The 22,585-nt window shown below is 45.9% G+C and overlaps 1 protein-coding gene across 10 annotated transcripts; it reads left to right on the top strand.

The window, feature by feature from the left end:
- Positions 1 to 901: 901 nt before the first annotated feature.
- Positions 902 to 22,526, top strand: LOC133165229 (supervillin-like). Of its 10 annotated transcripts, XM_061294715.1 has the most exons (42): positions 3,289 to 3,443; positions 4,451 to 4,514; positions 4,817 to 4,908; positions 4,985 to 5,042; positions 5,152 to 5,300; positions 5,375 to 6,209; positions 7,144 to 8,289; positions 8,952 to 9,125; positions 9,204 to 9,241; positions 9,316 to 9,380; positions 9,455 to 9,591; positions 9,734 to 9,844; positions 11,015 to 11,246; positions 11,392 to 11,451; positions 11,730 to 11,822; positions 11,919 to 12,219; positions 12,797 to 13,292; positions 13,693 to 13,822; positions 13,956 to 14,006; positions 14,578 to 14,655; positions 14,827 to 14,983; positions 15,077 to 15,172; positions 15,267 to 15,347; positions 15,480 to 15,836; positions 15,914 to 16,072; positions 16,139 to 16,275; positions 16,354 to 16,501; positions 16,572 to 16,717; positions 16,847 to 17,022; positions 17,206 to 17,356; positions 17,442 to 17,721; positions 17,781 to 17,932; positions 18,069 to 18,174; positions 18,241 to 18,448; positions 18,526 to 18,659; positions 18,938 to 19,093; positions 19,161 to 19,304; positions 19,402 to 19,523; positions 19,778 to 19,933; positions 20,569 to 21,419; positions 21,966 to 21,986; positions 22,080 to 22,526. In XM_061294715.1, exons 1-40 carry the CDS (start codon positions 3,383 to 3,385, stop codon positions 20,653 to 20,655), a joined length of 7,524 nt encoding a protein of 2,507 aa, XP_061150699.1. In that variant the 5' UTR covers positions 3,289 to 3,382; the 3' UTR covers positions 20,656 to 21,419; positions 21,966 to 21,986; positions 22,080 to 22,526. The 10 variants fall into 10 exon arrangements, with proteins under 10 accessions (XP_061150698.1, XP_061150700.1, XP_061150704.1 ...); XM_061294714.1 differs by lacking the exon at positions 3,289 to 3,443 and adding an exon at positions 902 to 1,164 and having other exon boundaries at positions 4,848 to 4,908; positions 11,730 to 12,219; XM_061294716.1 differs by lacking the exon at positions 3,289 to 3,443 and adding an exon at positions 903 to 1,164 and having other exon boundaries at positions 4,817 to 4,918; positions 11,730 to 12,219.
- The last annotated feature ends 59 nt before the right edge of the window (positions 22,527 to 22,585 follow it).

The raw sequence follows: 22,585 nt of genomic DNA, 5'->3' as shown, positions 1-22,585 counted from the left end.
CGCTCCACTTGTGTGCCATCAAAGTGTTGGACAAGTTGGCCCATTTTGCCGGCAGCGTAAGTGAGTTGGCGGGTGCACTTGGTTGGAGAGCAGCCATCGTCTCTCATTGCCTTTCAAGAAGCCCGTTAAGATGTCGTCTATTGGGATGCCTTTCCTGCACTGATTTCATATTTAATTGAATACATTTTATGCCTGTAATAATTCATTTTATTTGAAGATGTTTTGGTCATTTTAGGCTACTGTACGTCTATATAAATCATGATATGAAACATGAAATTCATCAACCAATGAATCATTCAATAAATCGATCAAGAACCAACCTTTTTGAAATTGATAGCTCAATCTTAAATATTGATTAATGCCAATTTAGGGTGACCACTTTGACACACGTTGCTGAAATAACAAATTACATTTACTATTGTAGATTTATTAATAACCAATCCTATTTATTCATGGGACAGCGACACTATTCCTATACATAAATCTTGGCCTTCCATTTTCAAATGATCTTTGTTTTGTGTACATTTATGGCTAAGCACTATATCACCGTTAGATGGCACTAAAGTACGAACAGAAAGCTCACCAAACTGGACTATTTACAGCAAACAATTCAATTAGCAAATGCACTCAGATGTTGCTCCATGTTTAAGCAACCTTCTGGTATCATAATGTGCCTGTTTACAATCACTGAGTCTGTCTTTAATCCCACTTCTGACTCCCCTGCTGTTGCAATCCCAACAATGTGTTTCAGATTTGACTTAATCCCTCCTGTCATGTGCGTTTACCCCCCGGTTCTGGGCCTGCCCCTGGGGGGTGTGGGGACCCTCAGGCGGCCCAGCAGCCGATTGGACGGGGGTCTTACCGGGCTCCTCCCGGCTATTTATGGCAGACGCCGATCCAGGTTTGAGCCCATACATGGTGGGCCCCGAGGTAGGGTTACCCAGCACGACGCAGCGACCCTCCCCGCCGGTGGGTCACCTCTTCCACTCGCTCCTGGGTGAATATTGCCCAACTGTGGACTTTATGGATTTATTTCTTCAGACAGCACAAAGCCAAGACGCTGCACTTTTCTGCGTATGTTGATTCTTTTTCACCTGCTCTCGTCGGCAGTTTGCACCTGAAGAGGAATCAGCAAGCCCTGGACTTGTCCTGCAGGATATTCATGTGAGTACAGCACCAGCCGGGTGATCCTTCCCTCTCATGACATTTAAAGACAAAAGCTGCTATCAGAAGCAATTGGAATGTGGGAGATGTTTTACTCACTTATGCACAACTTTTCTCCAACTTTACAGACAGGGGCGTTGTTAGACTTTTTTTTTTTATTGGGTTGGCCAGGGTGACATATAAACTTATTGAGGGTTCTCAGGTGTGTCATTGTTTACCATACTATGCACATTCAGGGTTTCATAAAATAACATTCAGACATAACCAAAATTGTCCATCACACTCCTAATCAAACAAGACCACGTCTAAATAAATAAAAAAAACAAATTGTTTTATTGAGCTTAATGCAATTTTCTTTGCTATTGCTTTCCTTTCATGTCCTATCTCATATCTACTTTTATTTCATGCACTTATTTACTAGGTAACAGCAAATCTGAGTGATTAATCGTCATCTACAGCCAATAAAATTTTGCGTACTGCAAATATATACAATAAATATACAACTCAATTCTGCAAATGTCTGTTTCTGAACTGTGTAATGCAATTGAACAAGTGACATCACCATATCATGACATGAGCATGTCATGTGTGGTTCTCACACAGCTGTTGGCTCACCACCTTGTCCGACACAGTGTGTTGTTTGTGGTGAAAGTTGTGTGCCACGTAGCGGGCAGGTTGACAACAGCACCTGCTCTGCCCATCAGGACACACATGACCGCATTGCCACAGACACACTAAACGCTACTTGTGAGGAGATTTGGAATGATATGGACAAAAATAGTTACCTCGGTAATTGTACAAGTTTGAGTGTGTTCATTTTGGTGAAATCATGCAAAAAAACACCTACTGTTTTTATGTTCGGTAGTTTTGATGTAACAGAGCACTGCATGGGAGAGAAAAAAATCTTAAAGAGCATATATTTTGCGTGTAATTTGTCCATATTGAAAGTATTTATTTCATTGACTGGAAATAAAAAGATTTCAGCCGTTATGTATTATGAAATTCGTTTTGTCTCGCCTGACTTGCGTCCGGGCAGCGTGGGCTGGGTTCCCACTCACTGACAATGTGGATGTGATTGGTTGTTTATCTCTGTGTGTCCTGCGAATGGCTGGCGACCAGTTCAGGGTGTAGTCCACCTTTTGCCCATTGTGAGCTTGGATAGGGGCTAGGATCTCCCGTGACCCTAAACAGGATAAACCATGTTGAGAATGGATGGAATTATGACCAAATTTGTGTATACCCTGAGTGAGGACTGTCAGGCCCATTGGACAGCGCATCTGGCCTCCACCATGGTGATGATGAAATAGCTGATACTTTACCTGGAGCGACAACTCGGCCTTGCGATTATTGCAACATAATAATAATATGGGCTGCGCAATCCCAGATCCACACTCAACAATATTGAAAGAGCGGGATGGAGGATTTGACACAACAAGGCAGGCTGCCGTCTTGTAAATACAAGCCTGTGCTGGCGGGCAGGGTGACTTCGCAGCAGCCACTCACAACACATGTTGCCTTATTAGGGGACAGCCGTCTGGGACAAGTGTGTGCGTGCGTGCGCGTGTGCAAGCGAGCGAGCGTACTGCCTGCGTGAAAGGGTGAGAAAAAGCATCAGAGTCAACAGTGTGATTTGACACCAGGCTACTTTTTGTACTTCAGCACATGCACATTGTGCATAAATGTTTCGCATCTACTGAATGCAAAATAAATCATTTTATATTTAAACTACATTTGTTTTCATGTCTTATTTTTATTTGAACCCTTTATATGCACATGTGGTTGTTTTATAAATATAGTTGAGTTGAGAGTCAGCAATACAACTCTTGAGACAAAATTATTCGGTTGCATTCTGAAAAGCTGGCTATTCAATTTTTCAGAACCACGACTCAGAAAGTATAACACTAGAATATGTTAGCCTGCTAAAGCTAATTGATATGCATGAAGCTTCACCTTCAGTTGGTGGCCTGGGAAGCAACATACGTACAACCACCCCCCACCCTCGCTGGCACATTGCTCCAATCCCCTGTCTCACTGTTTTGATCATCGCGGCTAATTTCTGACTGTAATCTGATTAGGCCGCTGAGCAGCTTTGTCGTTCTCCGACTCTGGTGACATTGCGACCCAGTCCTCGAGGCCGGGCGGTGTTGTTGGCGGGTGGTGGTGTGACCCCTCGGGTGTCGGTTAGCGTCCGCTCGACTCTCGCTGTCCGCTGCTAAACATGTTTCGAAACCCTTGGATATCTGGTTACCATGTCAACCATGTGCAGTATTGCAGCACAGGTAAGGTCTGGTGGCAGTTGACCTGTTTTCTGCTTTTGGACCTTTAGTCAGATTTTGATATTTGTGCAAAATGTCTGGCCTGCTCCAAACTCCAGGCTTGGTGTGAGGTCCAGGTGTCTTCAGTTGATGAGTCCTTTAGGACCTAAAAAAGCATCACGACTGATTCAAACTGGATAACAATGTTTTATCGTATCGGGGTTCAGTACATGTTGGTTTAACTTTTGTTTTTTACACCTCCTTCCTGTGCTTTGATTTCAGGTGACCAGGTCTCTTGTTTTCCTTCATTGTCCTCGCTTTGCAACCCAAATTAGCTTTAACGGAAAATATAGATACAGCAAAAACCCGAGTTGGCGCCTGCTAAGCTGTTTTCTGGCGCTGGCGGCTTTGAGCTTCCTCGGCTGGTTGGCAGCGAGCGAGCGTTTCTGAGGAAAACTGAACTGACTTGACGGGCACGGGGCTTTCCGAACAGATCACTCACACATTGCACAAGTCTTGAATGCGAAAAGCTTAGTACACATGATTGGTTTTGACAGCCAGGGATCATGTCATTTTTTTAATCCGCTTGTCACCTTCTAAAGGTTCAGCGAGGCCAAGAAATAGACCCAGATTTGTTCTCGTGATGTCTGGAGTGGTAACTGAATCTGTCTGTGACAAAAAGGGAAACAACTTTGGATTGGGGGAGTTGCTATGGACTGCACGTAGAGGAACATGCTACCCTAAAAAAAACCTGATTGATTCTTGTGTTACAAAAGTTATACATTTTCAATGTATATGTTGCAATATGCAAGATTGAAGAAACAGAGCCCGGGAACTAAGTCATTTTAGTACGTGTTGTAGGAGTTCATCCAAACATGGGTTCATTGTGAGTGTAATTAAAAAAAAAAATGTTAGGAACAGTAGGTGAAAGCACTTTGTATTCATTTTAAACATCCTAGGCACCACCAGCTTCCCCAATTTCAAACGCTAGTACTATTTTATGGTCTTGACTGAGTGTTGTGTCTTGGCAGGATTTGGATCGGAAGCTGTGGGCAAACTTTGTACCTCCACATCATTGCCAACAGAAGCCTTAAGGTAAGAAACGGTAGCTAGGGGAAGAGAAGAAAAACCCTCATGTTTAACAAGTCAATTACATCATGCCATTATTATCTGGGTAATATAATTATGTTTTTTTTCGTGCTTGGTCATCAAGACATAGAATATCAGCAGCACACACGACTTTACAGCTGGTCAGCATTAAATGACACTTTCACCTTGTGTCACCCTTTAAAGATAATCTGGTCAACAGTCATTTACCATAAACCCTTTGAGATGCTAAGCAGGGGTTGAAGGGTTTTTTTCAGCTCCTTTTTTTCTTTTCGTATTCTCACGTTTAGTTTTCAAAGTGATTTCTCCCTGCATGACAAGGCCGCCCTGGTCAAGAGCGTTTCAGATACCGATGCCAAACTCCTGGTGGTTCTTCCCAAGGGTGCGAATTGGTATCTTAATCTCTATGGTTGTTTTTTTATTGTCATCCATTTTTTTTAAACAGTTTTAACATTTAGTTTCAGAATTGAAGAAATACTTTGAGGGAGCTCATCCAGCAGATTTCCAGATGAACAGGTATTGGGCCTTTGTTAACTTTACAGTATTAAGGAAGGGAGAGAAAATGCTCATAATCTCATCTGTATGTGTGTATGATATTTAAGACAGACTTTGCCTTTTATTTCAGGAAGGAGAGGATCGCCCGGCGCCTAGAAGGGATTGAAAGTGACCCTCCGCCAGTCCTGCTGCCTGGCGGCTTGGTTGCCAACAGGATGCTGGAAGAGGACCCACCGCGATACACCAGGGCCTCGGATACATGCGAGCCTTGTGTGATGGGTGAGCTGATGCGGGACTTTGCTGGACTTGATTAACTGAAAGATCACGGTGTCTTCGCTTACTCTCGACTGCAGTGAGGCACTTAAGTCAAGAGGAGCTGGACGCACCCCAAAAGCTGGTGACATCCCCGCAGTGCCAATCTAGAGAAGGAGTCAGCCGCACAGAGCCGATGTTGGTCTACGTCGACCCTGTGACGTTATCTACATCGACGATACCCGCGTCCGCACCCTCGGACCCGGCCGATCTGAGTTCCAAGGCCGAGCGCATTGCCCGCTACAAAGCCGAGAGACGGCGGCAGCTGTCGGAGCGGTACGGCATCCCCCTAAACCAGGAAGCGGACATTAACTACGCGTCACGTTTCCGTGCACGACTCGACCAAGATTCCGCTGCGGACAGACACTCAGCTGGAAGACGAGATAGACGTCAAACAGAACCGATACATAATCAAACCGGTGGCCCATACCGCTCTGGTGTGGGTAGGGTTTACATGAGGACTCATCCAGACCTCGCACCTGTAATTCCACCAAGCCCAGTCAACACAAACCAAGCTCCAGCTCCTACGCAAAGAAGCAGATTCGCAGAGCAGGAAAGAGCCATGAACATGGAAAACTACTGGAGAGGTGGCGCTCAAGAATGCATATCTCAAAGCAGGGCCCAGGAGCATCACGTGTCTATACCCCAACATCATCATCAGCAGCTGCAGCAGCAGCAAAATCTTACTCACCACCCCCATATAAATACAACGCATCCAAAGCAGAGTCCAAATTCAAGCAACGACTACAGCTTCGCAGCGGTGCCCAGCTCACCTCGCACTGCTCGTCGGGCCTCACTGCCATCAACCCGTTACGGTATCTCGCCTGGGGATTTGTTCATTGAGCAGCAGGCACAGAGCATCCTCAACAGGCAGGGGTGAGTTCATGAAATGTCTCCTTCATTCTGCTCTGGTCTCAAGGCTGAGGTCTCTTTCCTCTTGCTTGGGTATTTGGATGAACCAAGTTTCAAATCCTTCCATTTAGGTTTGATATGGTAGCCTCTTTTGAACAGAGCTACTGCAAACTTGGCTTATCATATACGGAACAATAGAACATAATTGTAGAGACCACAATCAAGATATTGTGTTTGTTTTGAGATAGGTGAACATCAACTATTTGTACTGAATAAATCACAGGTGTCAAACTCAAGGCCCGGGGGCCAGATACGTCCCGCCGCATCATTTTAGGTGGCCCGCGAAGACAAATTGTGCACTATTGTGCAAATGTTGGTGAATCACTGCTTTAGATACTAATTAGATGCATCATTACACCCAATTTAGATAGTGAACCTCGCATGATAAAATCCACACCCCTTTCCTGGTCTCCCATACCACCTATCCCTCGCCTTTGTTAATCTTCTGATTGTCACGGAATTTAACAAGAAGAATTCACTAGCCTGACACAACCTGGCAAGAAGCATCCGTGACAGTTCAACATTATCCGTAGCCTTGAGCGACTGGTTTCTTGACACAGACACAAAGGCCGATGCAAAGACACTCGTCAGTTGGCCGCCAAGGTATGAAGTATCAGGATGAAGACATTTCTTAATTAACTTCTACTGATTGTACCGCACATAATCACCTCAGACAGTGTGGATGCTGCGACTCACTTGCTCCTAACAGTCCTTACCTTGAAGATTTATTTGCCATAGGTAGCATGTGTGTCAGATTTATCCACCAATGGAAATCTGGTGTGTCAAAAATCAGTTCACCTACCTTACACCCGAATTTAATCATCTGACTGGCTGAATATTTCTGAGGCTGTTTTTTTTTTTTACTTACTGATGGCCCTTGTACATTCCTTTCCCTAAGAATCAAAGGCAGTACACAGAGGCTTCCTGAGTGGAGCACAGACAGACACCAAAGTACCAGACACCGGACTCAGGAGAACCCACTCCCACTCGGCCCGGAACACAGCCAACATAAAACTGTTTCCCAACCTTGGCCAAGTCACCCTCAGTCTGCTCAAGAGTACCACCCTGCCATTGACCATCAAAACCAACCTGTGTCCACCAGCAAACTCTACAGTCCCCCAGAGATTCAACCACGAAGACGAGTGAGCTCTGACCAAATCTATACAACTCACAAGGAGGCAAGGCTCGAGGCAAGGCTGGAAGCAAGGTTGGAGATCGGACAAGCCTCCAAAGAAGAAGTCCAAACCGAAGGTCTGTTGAAGAGCCGGAAAGCGGTTTTGCCGTCCGAGATCCGTAAGAGAGAAAAGACTGCGGATGATTTTAACAGACATCCCAGTAAACATGTGGATTGGGAAACTAACAGTCCAGAACAGAGGATAGAGAGTCGGGAAGTCGAGGAGGACTGGCTTTCACCCAGAGAGCGAAGGCGAGAGAGGAACACAGAAAAAAGCAGAGAGCGAGTGAGGCACCGTCACTTGGGTCATGAGACTCGTGAGGACAGAATGTTAAGACCCGTGCACGCAGAGAATGCCTCGAAAACCATCACCCATCCAGAGTCACTCGTGCTTCCGACAGAAAACAGAAGGGAAGCTGAGGAAGATCTTCAAAGACAGCATCAGTACAATTCCTCGAGAAAGCCTCAGGACCCCAAAGGGGAACACCAGACAAGAATAGAAGCTCGTTTGAAGAGAGTTGACGAGGCTCGACAATGTGAAGTCTCAGACCCTCAAAGGCAGCAAGAATTGCAGAGGAGCGACTCGGCTGTTTATCTTCAGAAAGGGTCTTCTTTACCTCAGGCCAAGCACAGAAGCACAGAGGCCGGTGGAGGGCCTAAACCCAAAACGCGAACCCGCTCCATGTCAGACATTGGAATCAGCCAACATTCTGTCTTACTCCGAAGGGAGAGGTCTCGCGCCACCCACGAGACCTCCTCCAAGCCTGTGCCTCCATCAGGGGTGGCCAATGGTGAAACCTTGGACACCCGGGTGTCGGTAGCCCAGCTGCGACACTCTTACCTGGAGAATGCCAACAAGAAGCTTGACTTGTAGGTCCGCCAGCATGGGCTCTTTTCATGTTCCTTAGCATGGCTAACTCTGGGATGCTACTAAAACCCACAGCATACCAAACGAGAGCAGTCAAAGAGTGCAGACCTCCACCTAGGCTAACATTTAGGATGCTAATAGGAGACCCAAGGCCTCCTGCCTCAACTCAACAAATGACAACATGGTGTCATCGAGAAGTGCTTTAACATTCAACTGAATTTCAAACCTGGATAAAAACTTTTGAAATGGAGCTTCTGTCACTGTATTTACACGGACAAATAAAACAACGAACAAAGTAGACGAACTAAAAAAAGAAAGTATTTTCCTAGTGGTAATTTGGTGATTAATTTGAAACCCTAACCTCAAACCCTAACCCTGTCTTGGAACTTTCATTTGAAAACCTGATCCTTCTTTAAAAGCCTAACCCAGACTCGAAGCCCTCGTTGCACACACTAACCTGTCGTGTTTGAAGTCTCACCCCAGGCTTAAAATGCTAACAATGTCAATTTCTCCTTGGCACCAAGTGAGATTATCTGTCAAAAAGATTACGCAAAGTTTTGGTCCTCCACCACTGCATGCTAGGTGTGGCTAACTGGTACCCGCAATTGGTACATTTGCACCCTCACCTGAACTTGGACTCTCCTTCATTCTTTGTTAATCAAAGCGAGATCAACCAGTCCTCAGTGGTGGAATCCGAGCCCACGGCGAGTGGCTTGGACTCCCAGGGAGACAGAACAGCTCGGAGGCCTCGCCGCTACATCACGCCGGGGGAAGGCCGCACGTCCGAAAGGAGTCGGACTCAGCCCATCACGTCTGCGGAACGTCTGGAGACTGACAGGTGCGAGAAAGGACGTAGTCACAGAATATTTGATGGTGTTAAAATCCTAATTGGATATTGAAATGTTTGGTGACACAGGTCCCAAGTCAGTCCAGCACAGCTTCAAGATGTTGAAGGTGATTACTTATCTGACCTGCACATGCTACAAATTGTAACTTGAAAACCTAAGCCCATTTTTTGGACTTTGTAGTTGATGAAGAAAAACTGGACGAGCGAGCCAAGATGAGTGTGGCGGCCAAGAGGTCTCTTTTCAGGGTAAGTGACTTAAACCCGCACGCACACATCCTCAGGTCATGTTGCATCTGAAAGTCAAAATTTTCTCTCGTCAGGAGTTGGAGAAAACTGCGGAGGGCGGCGTTCCCAAGATTCGATCTCGAAACGCGGCCGTGGAACGTCGTCTGAGGAGGGTCCAGGACCGCTCACACACTCAGCCCGTCACCAGCAAGGAAGTGGTTGACGCTTGCAGGTACAAACATCCAGGAACCAGTGTACTTTTTCTTCCCCCTTGAATATATATTGTATTTTTTGGATGAGTTTTTACTATGAATTTTGACCATCCTGAGTCTCAGAACAAGCTTCATTTAAGTTTGTTCTCACCATTTTAAAAGTGAGCCTTCCACATCATCACACACTGTGGGAAGCCACACCAGCACCAGCACCAACGCCAGCGCCAGCGCCACCAGTTCAACTGTCGTCAGTACCACCGTGACCACCATCAGGTAACACAACACAATGAGTAAGATGCAATGGAAATGCAAATGAACTGGCAGTTATATGTCAGACATACTAATTTGACTTGGCAAGCAGCACGTGGGCCAGCGTAAACAACTACCGTATTTTCCAGACTATAAGGCGCACCTAAAAACCTAAAATGTTCTCAAAAGCCGACAGTGCGCCTTATAGTCCGGTGTGCCTTATATATGAACCAAATTCCTAAATTTAAACTGGCCCGAAGCATTGTGTCATGAAATCAATCATAAGTGGCCCGCTGAAGACTATGAATCATGAATCAAAAAGACTATGGATCATTATTTTGTGATTATAAAGTAATTTGTTGCGTCTGAAGTTGAAATAAAAACGATAAAATGGAGAATGATTTGACATGATTCATTAATGGTGCGCCTTATAGTCCGGTGCGCCTTATATAAGGACAAAGTTTTAAAATGGGCCATTCATTGAAGGTGCGTCTTATAGTCCCGTGCGCCTTATAGTCCGGAAAATACGGTATTTATAATTTATAATTTGGAATGAAATGCTAATTTCAAACCCTAATTTAACTCAAAACTATTAATCTTGTTTGACGCCTGAAATCTTTTTGAAAAACCTGACCCTGGCCTGAACCCGAAATTTAAAAAAATGATTGAAGCTTGAAAAGGAATTTAGAACAATTTGCCTTCACCTCAAACCTACATTTCAAATCCTAACAAGACAGACAAGTCTTTTCCAGTTTTTATTACTGTCCTATAAAAAATATTACCACGTGATGAAGAATGTACGCAGGTTTTACGCTCTCATCCTTTGGGAATAGCGATGCTTATGTGCCGTCCTATCCTCATGAGCGAGCGCCTTGCTGCACCTTATAGGGGATGGAAGTTGCTGTTTACACAATTACTCACCAGTGATGATCCCCAGCATTCCCTCTTGCTGCATTCCTCACATTCTTCTAAGGTCCAGATGTCAGATGTTGGGCACCAGAAACAAACAAGCGCAAACCCTTCACGAGCCATTTCACACACTTAACAAGTGACTTGTGCAATTTTATATGACCTTGAATCATAAGCAGCAAACCGGGACTTTCAGCATTTGTATTTAAAACCCAAATGTGTAACCAAGGTTCAAAACCTTAATTTGAACCCTGCCTTGCCTTAACACCTGTACCCTGGTCTCAGTATCCAAGCAGCTCCAGTCCCCCAGAAGGTCGAGGAGAGGCAGGACGAGGATCCCCCCGAAGAAGTGGAGGAGGACGACCTATCCACGCTCAGTTTGGCTGAGAAGATGGCCCTCTTCAACCGACTCGCCCATCCAGCGGATGAAGCGGCGCCGAAAAGCGACACCGCTCGCCAGCGTCGTGCTCTCGCCCGCTTTCAGACACAGCCCATCACCCAGGGCGAAGTGGAGCAGGTACTTTAAAGGTTTATGCATATGGTCAAATTAAATTCACCCAAGGTTACCATACATTTCAGATTCCTGGTAAAAATTCAAAACCTAATATCCTTAACTATAAGACTATGTTCATTCCATAAATAAGCAGCTGATGTCCTCACAGGTGCCTAAGCCTCCTGTTGGCTCCTCAGTCAAGCATATCGAGTCCAAGCAGGAAGAACATGTAAGGTCCAGAAAGCTGATTGGATGCACTTGAATGAGCTTATTAAAAGTTGTCTCCATTTGGCTCCCCCTACATAGACTCGTTATCCCAAACGAGTGGATGTACATAGTCATTGGCATACAGCAGTGATGTCATGTGACTCGCTGTTGGAAAGTTTGTTCACTTCAACTGCTTCTGTTAGTTGCTACTAGTTTAGCATAACAAGCATGAGCTGAGAAAAACGGTGCATGTTGGTGGCAGGGGATGTCTGATTACTATTTTTTTTCTTTGCTCTATAGTTAAAACAGAGCAGTCAAGTCAAACTAGAGCCCCTCCCCGCCTCCGTGCTCCGCTGTGTGGCAGCTTCCCCCTCCCATGCCTCCATCACCATGGTAACCGTGACGCCTGCATGCAGCAGCAGTAGCATCGCTTGTGAGGGGAGTTCTCTCACCCAACAACAGCCCCCTCCCACCACTTCTGACAACCAGGAGAGAGCATTGCGGTACCTCTCGATGACCCAGAGCGTGGGGGACCCAGGCCACCCCAAGCTCCTCCCCCATAGCTCTGAACAAAAACCGGGGGGTCTCCCCTCTCCCACTCCTTCTTCCGGCACTCTTCGCCGGCATCAGGCAGAGGCGGAGGAGACTGACAAGGAGGAGGCGCATGCCAGCTCAAGAGCCCTCGGCGATACCCGGGAGAAAAACGCGGAGGAAGGACGTGGAGGTGGAGGAAGCCGCCCCCTGGGAGAAGAGGCAGGAGGAGACGGCGGCAGCCCAGAACGATTCTCAGGTAGGAGACTAGTGCAGTGTGTGAACAAAAGGGAAAGCGGAGAAAGGGCGGTGGACTCTCCTCATTATCCTCATTGTGCTTCCACACATCATTGCCTGTTAAGTACACGAAGAAGGGGCATTCGTACAAATTTGGGACGCATCTCATTAACATTCCGCATGGATTCTTTTGTCCCCAAAGAGATAGATAGATGGATGGATAGAGCCGGCAACACGGTTTCTGCTTGAGGTGGCCAGTCGTGGTCAGTCGGATTATGCTAACTGGTTATGCAAGAACAAAAGAAATCTTGACTGTGTTTGATGATATGGTTATTATTAGCAGGCTCACTTGAATAGGTGTTACTGGGTCAGAGTAACCTCTGCCAAGGCAGATCAGCACTTACTAGATGGCAACATTTTGGCTTTGAGCATTCGGGTTGTGTAGCAATGTGTGTGTCAGACAGTTCTTTGTCTGAATGTGTCCTGACATTAACTAGCCAAATGTCTTGGGTATCCCACGGCTTTAGTGTTAGGGATGAGAGTGTTTGAAGTGGTACTACAAGTTCTGACACTTGATATTTTGTGTATTATCCTTTCAGACCGGCAGGATCGTACAGCGCCACTGAGACCTTTGATAACCAAAGTGTCCTCCACGACAACATCTCAAACGTCAAGCATCCAGCAGAGGCATCCTTTGATTCAGCCTCCCCTAACTCCACCCAAAACCTTCCTGCTGCAGACCCACACAGAGTCACCAAAGCACCAATTCTCCATCCAGCCATCTCAGTCCCCGCCGACGTATCCCAAACTATTCACTCAGTCCCAGCAAAACCAGGTCACAACTCAGGAATTCCTCTCCAAGCCTTCCATTCAACCGGACCTTCAAGCTCTGCCCAAAGTCCAGGTGCCTCCACCGACTCCGCCAAAACCTCAGGGCTTCCTACAACCTCTGCCCAAGTCTCAGTCCCTGCCGCTAGAGCACAGTGACGACTACAACAAATTCAGCGTCCATTCGATTGATCCGCTGTCCCCCACGGGTTCCGCGGAGCAGCTGCCCTACGGCATGTCCAGCAAACAGATGTCCATCAAGGAGAGGTGAGGATGCCAGATAATGGAGGTCAATATTACCATTTTAAAGTTAAAAGGGAAGGCTGAGGGTTGGATGTTTTCTCCTGGTGTTAAGGTTCAGGTTTGGGTTTATTTTGTGTCAGGGTAAACGTCCGCTGACTGAATTGGACACATGAGCGCCATTCGCTTTTATGAACCCGCACTCACTCGGAAGAAGTGATGACACACTTTCTCTTTGATCCGCTTCTTGAGTTCAGTTGTGCTTGATGTGACCTGAATTATCACCCTTGAGTGATCGCCTTTTCATGAACTACAAGAGTTGTAGTAGTCCGTTGAAGAGCAAGGCAGAACACAAAGACTGTAGCAGCCTTTGAGAGTTAACACTTTTAAATCGTATATTTCAACAGTGTTTGTGCATTTGTGTCAGAGTGGCCCTGCTGAAGAAGAGCGGTGAGGAAGACTGGAGGAACCGGATCAACAAAAAGCAGGGAGTGGCAAAAGTGGTGTCCACCGAGGTACCCCAGCGCCAAGAGGAGGAGCCACCGCATCAGAAAGAGGTGCAGAATGGACAACAAAGACATTTACCACATATACCTGCTTCTTTCATTTTGTCAAATGATGAACCCCATGGACAAGATTACCCTCCCCAAATATCCCCCCCTTTCTTACCACCTTTGTGTCCTCCCACAGGAGGAAGAAGTGGTCATCCATGACCACTCCGCAGTGTCAGATCACCTGTGGGTAAGGTCCACCTCTCAACCAATCAGCATCAAGTGGGTGCTGCGTCATCCAATCGCAATTGCATCTTCAATGCAGCTCCTTTGCATGCTGTTTGGAGCACTGGCATGGCTTTTTAGAATAGTGGTAACGCCATTTTGAAAAACCTCAAGAAGCCCAACAAGACACTAGAACTCAGTTAATCAATCAACTGCAATTGTGTTACGTGGATTGTTGTCTGTGAGGCAGGGAAGATGTCTGAGTGTTGTTTGTGATTGGGTGAGTGAGTTAGGGGGCGGGGCTTGCTGGGTCTTGAAGGACTGAGTGAGTGAAACAGCACTTGTATGGCTTTTTGCGGGCCTTTGTGTTATTTGTAGACGCATAACAAAGTCTCAAGGCCATATACCTGAAAAGATTCCGGAAGATGGCTATTTTCCAAAACCTTAAACGCAGCTTCCTCTAGCAGTTTGATCGGATTAAAACGGCAGTAAAGTAGAAAAAATGCTCATGAATCTAACATGCATGGTCATGCGTCCTTTACCTCCCTCTCTCCTTCCTCTTCCTTCCATTCATCCTCCCACCTCTCCACCCTCAGGAGCCTGTCTTCTCCTCCACTTTTTCTCCTCCTTTCTCCCTCGGACAAAAGTGTCTGTACATTGACCATCACGCTCAGGTAAGCAGGGCAGCCATACTTGGTGTGTATGTGCGGTGGAGTTAGGGTTGGAGATTTGCATAAAATGTCACTTGGGTCTTCTGAAGGCATTTTAGTCTGGGTTTTGTTAAAACCTTCCAGAAGAATAATTCCAAACAAATCCCACAAAATCACGTTTTGTTGTTGTTTCAGGCTCAGTCGGTGCAAAAGGAAGACAAGGAGGCACAGATGACTATCGAGGAGAGGAAGCAAATGATGTCGATGCGAGAGGACGCCTGGAAGGGCAAAGGCAAAGGTGTGGCCAATGATTCTGGCCAGTACACGGTGGCTGCTCGCATGGTTAAGAAAGGTCAGAAGAATATGTATTGGATGTCGTTTTTTTAGACTTTGTTCCTGACCTCCGAGGGTTATTTTACCCTCTGTCATATGTTATTTTTGTCAGGTCTGGCTGCCTCTTCCTCAGTCATCGGGCCGATCCTTTCCCCCGTCTCCACCAAGCTTAAAAGCAGCTGCTCAGTTGTGGGGAAACCTCAGGAGAGTGCGTTTGAATTTTGTACCGCATCTTTCCCACGCAGGAAAATGTTGTGTGTTTGCTAAGATGACCTTGAATGCTATCTGTCCATCGCATGCAGACATTGAAGCTAGAGAAGACATGGAGTCAGATAAAAAGTTGGACAAGTTGGAGACCTTCTTGGGACGCCTCAACAGTAAAGGTACAGTATATTCGTAATTTGTTTGTTGACAGTACTGCAAAATGATGATATTTTTCCAATGAACCAAACAGGTAGTTTGGCAATAGGTCATTTTTATCGGTCTGTAATGTTCCAACTTGTGCTGTCCGTCAGTGTCCGAAATCCAGGAGAGCACCCTGACAGTCACCGAGAAGACGGTTAAGGAGGTGATGAAGCTGGACGACGAGATCTTTACTAACTTCTACCGTCGCGTGGCCGAATTCCCAAACGTGCCTTCGCGTATCGAGCTCAGCGAAGACTTCGACGCCATTTTCGGCTCACGGCAGGGCTCCGGCAGACTGACCTCTGCCGTGGTCAGGCACAAGCGCTCCGTGCGTCCATCCAGGAACGTGCAGGCCTCCCGCAACCCGGTCAAGATGCTGGCCGCCCGCCAGGATATACAACACGAGTACACTGAGCAGAGGCTCAACGTGGCTCAGCTGGAGAGCAAGAGGATGTCCTCCGATAAGAGTGAGTAAGACAAGACACTGACATCTATCGTGGTGATACCCAAAACAAATCAACACTGGTCTGCCTCTGTCTTGCAGTGATTAAAAGCTCAGAATATTCAGATGCAGCTCTGGCAGGTCTGTCCAGTAAAGAGAACTACAGCACAGTGACTTTACGCAGCGTCAACGTCACGGAGACGCCTACATCTAACAACAGCGCTATCCCGTACAAAAACCTCATGCTGCTGCACATCAAAGGTTGTAAGGGTTTTCACTCGAGATACCCACCCGGGCCCTTGTCTCATTCGAGGAATTCTCTTGCAGGTCGTCGCCACGTTCAGACCAGACTAGTCGAACCTCGAGCGTCGTCGCTGAACAGCGGCGATTGTTTCCTGCTGGTGACGCCCGAGCATTGCTTTGTATGGATAGGAGAGTTCTCCAACGTCATTGAGAGGGCCAAGGTCTATTCATACGTGACATTATTATCGGTACTTCGTTTTTACGACAGAAAATTTATGGATGTTTTTTTTTTTTTGTAGGCTATGGATCTGGCCACGTTCATCCAAACAAAGAAAGACTTGGGCTGCAGAGCAACCAAGGTACAGATCATCGAGGAAGGAGTCCACGTGCAGAGTCCGGATTCACAAGAGTTTTGGACCATCCTCGGGGGACAGAGTGCCTACCGACGTAAGAAGTCACGCAAGGTTTTAGCTACAAATGGAAAAAAGCTCGACACACTTTCTGTCTCGGTGATTAGCTGCCGGTCCACCGGAGGAGGACGACCGCTTTGAGAACGCCATCGTGGAGACCAACTGCATCTTTCGCCTCATAGATGACAAACTGATGCCAGACGATGACGAATGGGGAAAGGTCCCTCGTTGCTCTTTGCTGTCATCCAAAGAGGTCAACACTGGTGCACCCAAAACACCACCAACATTCCTTTTCACTGAAACGTCCAAACTTAGTGTCAGCATCCCACGGTCGCATTTTAATTTGTTGACGTTTTACTGTGGCTCGTGGTCTGCGTTCTAGGTCTTGGTGTTGGACTTTGGTAGTGAGGTGTATGTTTGGCATGGCAAAGAGGTGACACTGGCCCAGAGGAAGGTGGCTTTTCAGCTGGCCAAACATCTCTGGAATGGTATCTTCGACTACACTTGCTGCGACATCAACCCATTGGACCCTGGAAGCTGCAACACCCTAATACCGAGGTAGTCGACACTGGATTATGACGGGCACGTTGAGACCTAAAAAAAGAGTCCTGGGCTGTAGTGAGCACTCAAGGGAACTCCTCCCAATGTGGTCTTGGCCATTTGAAAGACTGTCAGAAGGATACTGAACTGGTTCACCTTGAACAATTTCTTGCTCATCAGTGTGTTAATCTCCTGGCACAGGAAAGGCCAAGGCCGTCCCGAATGGGCGATATTCGGCAGGCTGACCGAGCACAACGAGACCATCTTATTCAAAGAGAAGTTTGTGGACTGGTCCGAAGTGAAGCCGCCGGTATCACCGACAGAAGAGAGCAAGCAGCTACCAGAACAACAGGTTTTCATTGGATATTTGTCGATTATACTGGTCAAACCACAAGCCTTATTATTAGTATTTACCGCTCACTTGTCTGTTTTCCCAGAAGTCCACAGGGCAAGAGTGCCGGCCGTACGACATCAACCTTATGTTGCCGCTCCTCCAATCGTCTGTGTCTACCATCTTGGATGGCGTGAATGTGGGCCGAGGCTACGGCTCAGTGGAGACCGAGGACCGCATGAGGACTCAGGAGATCAGCACCGTCTCGGTGGACGTGTGGCACATCCTGGAGTTCGACTACAGCCGCTTGCCACGCCAGAGCATCGGCCAGTTCCACGAAGGCGATGCGTACGTGGTGAAATGGAAGTACATGGTCAGCACGTCAGGTAAGTCCTGCTCGGTTGTACGCACTGAATGATTCTAACCTGTCGTGTTTTTGTTTCAGTGGGACGCAGAAACAACCCAGAGGTGAGGAGCACCGGACCAGGCCGGGAGAAATGTTGCTATTTCTTCTGGCAAGGTCGACACTCTACTGTTAGTGAGAAAGGAACGTCGGCCTTGATGACGGTTGAGCTGGACGAGGAGGGAGGGGCTCAGGTAGACATACGGGACTCTCTTTATTCTTTTTCACATCACTTGTTACTAGGTAGATTTCACAGGACTTGAGACTCGCCTATCGAGTCATTAAAAAAGTCATGATTTTAGGATCACTGTTTTTTTTCTGCTTAAAAAGGTGCAAGTGCAGCAGGGCAAAGAGCCTCCGTGTTTCCTTCAGTGCTTCAACGGCGGGATGATCATCCATGCTGGAAAGAGGGAGGAAGAGGAAGAGAATATCCAGAGTAAAAGCATATTTTTAGTCCATTATACGTTTTTATCCATTTGTGGCATTCACCGGCATTTGTTAGGCGAGTGGCGTCTGTACTGCGTCCGCGGCGAGGTGCCAGCAGAGGGCAACCTGCTGGAAGTGGCGTGCCACTACAGCAGCCTGCGCTCCCGAACCTCCATGGTCCTGCTCAGCGTCGACAAGGCAGCCATTTACCTGTGGCATGGCTGCAAGACACAGGAGCACACCCGGACTGTGGCTAGCACAGCGGCGCTCAAGATTAAAGAACAGTAATATATATATATTTTTAAAGATCATTACATAGGTTTGATTATATGATTAAATCATATCAAACACTCGTGTTCAGGTGTCCTCTTGAAGCTGGACTCCACAGTAGCAGTAAGGTGACCATTCATGAGTGTGATGAGGGCGTGGAACCGCCAGGCTTCTGGGAGGCTCTGGGTCATAAGGACAGGAAGGGCTACGACTGCATGCTGCAAGGTGACAACAATTCCAAAAGGTTTTGACAAAAATATTGATTGAGAAAACTGCATCAGGGAAAAGAAAACCACTGAAATGTAAGGTTTGGACAAAAGGATTGTATGTATAGTGGGTGAACAAAAAAGAAGACAATGTAGAAGATACTTACTACAGGGAGTGACAGAAGTATTGGGTCAGTTACGTGGAGTGGGAGAAGTCATGAATAAAATGAGGAGTTTGGGCAAAAGTAGTGAGGCACCTACAGACAACATGACTGGGGGAAATCATTTCTTTCTCAGACCCTGGAAAATTCAACTTTACTCCACGGCTCTTCCAACTGACCAGCACTTCAGGAGAGTTTGTGGCGACGGAGTTCTTCCACCCATCCCGCGCTCCGGACCTCGTCAGCTCGCTGCCCTTCCTGCAGGAGGAGCTCTACAATGTGGCGCAACCCGGTGAGGCTCATCTCACAATCGATTTTCTCTTTCTTTAGTTTGTGTTTAGACTGTATGGCTTTCTCAGCGTTGTTCCTGGTGGACAACTTCCACGAGGTCTACCTGTGGCAAGGCTGGTGGCCTCAGGACAGCGAGAGCACTGGATCAGCTCGCATACGCTGGGATGTGGACAGGAAGTGTGCCATGGAAACGGTGCTACAGTATTGCAAAGGTAATCTCCTGAGGCTAAAGATCCCCTGAACCCTTCACCCATGACAAACGTCCACAACAGCAATAACACTTTGTTGTGGGTTTTTGTTTTTTTACAGAGAAGAGTGACAGGAAGACTCAGAAGTCCTACCTCATCCACGCTGGACTAGAACCGCTCACCTTCACCAACATGTTCCCCAGCTGGGAGCACCGGGAGGATGTGGCAGAGATCTCAGAGAGGGTAACGTCATGTTCAGGGGCGGTCCTAGCTTGAATTGTGCCCTTTTTGCCCCCCCCCCCAACAAAAGTGCGTTGATACTACAGATTGTTAACACACAAAAAAATAGAAATATAAGAACAAAAATAAATAAATAACAGGCGTACACAAATGACAAGAGTACCGTTATACTACGAAATGTCAACGATACAGATGTTGCCAGAATGCATTTTGCATGGTATGCTTCTCCTTAAATGACTTTTTTTTTGTGGCTGCAGGAAGCAGAGGTGTGCAACCAGATCATCCTGGTGGAGGACGTGCTGGCCCGGCTCAGTCAGAACATGTTCCCGCTGGACCAGTTGCGGGCCCGGCCCCTCCCGGAGGGTGTGGACCCTCTCCGCCTGGAAATCTACTTGTCAGACCGTGACTTTGAGGTCAGAGAGATGCACCTTGAAGTTGCTTTTGTTGATCAATTTAAACTCAGTTTGGGGGTGGTAGGCTAAACTTGGCAGATTGTGATGTCACCATTTGGTAACATTCAGAAATAGAGACGCAGATAACAGAAATCGGTATTATTAAAACTAACTTTTCCATATTATGTCCCGTTTTAATTCTCACTTTTCAGAGCAAGTACTAGGTGCATTGAGGTAAGATTGCCCCTTTGACTTCTCGAACTGCCAATTCACATTTCTTGCGCACGATGACCGCCCTTGAAATATAAGAACCGACTGATGGGAAGTGCGCTGGGTTGCATTGTGGTCATCTGCAGCCACGAATTTCTAGGCATTCTTTGCGCTAAAGTCTTCCATACTGTGTCTTCGAAACGCACGTATGTCACACTTTCACACGCACTTTCCTCTCGAGGAATGAATGAATGAATGAATGCATCACTACTGCAGTGTACGAAGTGAAGCATGACAAAACAACAAGCCACAGAGATGGACACCAGGAGCTGGTTGGCAGCCAATTGCATGGCACATTCTGAAAAAAAACAAGCATTTAGTCTCACAATCACACCTAAAGACAATTTGGAGTTGTTAATCGGCCTACCATATGTGTACTTTTGCAGGAGGCTTTGGAGATGAAGAGGGACGAATACGAACGGCTACCAGGGTGGAAACAGGTCAACTTGAAGAAGGCCAAAGGACTGTTTTAAGCATGTTGCATCAAAGATGGAACAAGAAAAGCACAAAAGGAGAGAGAGTGAGAGAGAAACCGAAATATACAGGAAAAAGACGTGAAGACTTGAAAGGCACTTCCTGGTCTAAATCGAACCATTGCAACACCAATGTGTTGCTTTTTGTGGATCTGACACCACTTTGCACAAGTAGAAGTGTGCACTTTTGGCATCCATATTGTTTATGTAAAAGTTTGATTCCAAATGATGTATAGTGCCTTTGCTGAATTGTTTTGTGTACAGTTTCTACAAAGACATTCTAGTGTGACGTCCTTTTGGCATAAAACACATAGAGAATCCAAAATGGAGTCATCTCGTGTCTCCTGCTTAATAAATGAAAGCACTTTTGAGCCCACTTTAACAGAGTGAGATTTTTTAAAAACAAAATGATGGTGTTTCTATGGAATAAATAAATAAATGACTAAAACAATGAGTGAACTATTTATTTTTAAATCATTCATTCTTGATTCATTGAGACATTAAGATTGTATGTCATCATTATTATTATTATTATTATTACTAAGATGACGGAATTAATTAAATATGTAATTACACTGGACGGAAGTATTCAGTTCCAAAACCGGAAGTTTTCATTTTTCCGCATGGGGGCGGTCGCAAGAGTCACGTGACACGGATACCACATAAAACAAGCGGTAACACCATTATCTGTCTCTCTTTTGCTCGTTTGACAGTGATTGTGGTACCCTGTGGGCTTGACGGACTAGTGACCACGTTCCCACAAGGTACGTCCAAGTCTTACACCGTGCTGCTCTTTAAATATCATTAACTTGTTCTTTATTTACTTGTGGTGGTAGTTTAATGCGTAATTTCCATTTTGAATTGTTGGCTAGCTGCCTGGCCTGCCCTCGCAGCTCACCTCGTGGTGCTCATGCCACTCCTAGCATGATGGCAGCTCAAGTTATTTCATTTCGGCTTTTTATGTACACTATTAAAAAGTGAATTAGTTTCTTAGTAAGCCTTTTGATTTTACGGGAAATAACCACTCCTATTTAAATATTCACCGCTGATTTTTTTTCTTAACTGATCGCCTGACATAACGCGCTATTTAGATAAGAGCCAAACAAAATGCTGTTTATTAATAAATTTTCTTTTATTTGGTCAAACATTCAATGATGACTTGCATGTGAATCCGTGTTTCAGCTGAGTCTGATGATTATTCCTCACTGCTCTGACGTGTTTGACCTCACATGGCGTTAAGGTGTACTTGTTTTTGATCCAACTGTTTCTAATGGCAAAAAAAATCCCTTCTTGTGTTTTTATTTTTTTAGGTTCTCTACATTCACAGTGAGGTGAGTTTCTAACCGACCTTTCCACATTATGCATGTATAAATGTGCGTGACAGAATTTACACGTAATAATTTGATTGTTTTTCCCATTTTTAGGTTGCATTCCTGAGATGTATGTATCCTGTTTTTCCAGAATGTTGAGTAAACTTTAAAAATTGTGTTCGTTTTTAATATGTTTGGTTCTCCACGCTCGTATTTTTGAAATTTCAGTGCCACCAATTAATGGTTGTCTATGCTACATGTAAAGATGGGTCATGAGCCTCAGTCAAGATAGATTTTCAAGGGGGCTAGTTTAATTTTGGAACTTTAATCTTGTAATTTTCCCTGATATACTCAAGACACAACAAACGTGTTGCTAAGTAACTCCCTTTTGACCTACTGGAAAGTTTAGATTTTTCTTATCTTAAAGAAAAGGAAAGTTTGAGATGAAAGCCCCCCCCATATTTAGTTTCCCCCAATACTGCATAGTATTGCACAGTAACTTGTTTTGTGCACACACTACAGTAAAACTCGTTCAATAAAACATTTGAGTTTGTGTTGAAACTTGTGTGGAGTTTAATTTGTGAGTTGTTGCATAATTTTTCTCAGGGCAGGATTCCAAT

The sequence above is a fragment of the Syngnathus typhle genome, linkage group LG13, assembly GCF_033458585.1.
Source record: "Syngnathus typhle isolate RoL2023-S1 ecotype Sweden linkage group LG13, RoL_Styp_1.0, whole genome shotgun sequence".
Taxonomy (NCBI): Eukaryota; Metazoa; Chordata; class Actinopteri; order Syngnathiformes; family Syngnathidae; genus Syngnathus; species Syngnathus typhle.
The sequence above is the reverse complement of the archived record's forward strand: the minus strand, read 5'-3'. Positions and strand labels throughout refer to the sequence as shown.

Excerpts from the sequence above, each read along its gene's own strand:
- LOC133165229 (XM_061294710.1), top strand. The coding sequence starts at position 3,383 with ATGTTTCGAAACCCTTGGATATCTGGTTACCATGTCAACCATGTGCAG. Across the intron at positions 14,007-14,577 it reads CAGTGTCAGATCACCTGTGG|GAGCCTGTCTTCTCCTCCAC; the intron begins GTAAGGTCCACC and ends CTCCACCCTCAG. Across the intron at positions 17,023-17,205 it reads TGCAACACCCTAATACCGAG|GAAAGGCCAAGGCCGTCCCG; the intron begins GTAGTCGACACT and ends CTCCTGGCACAG.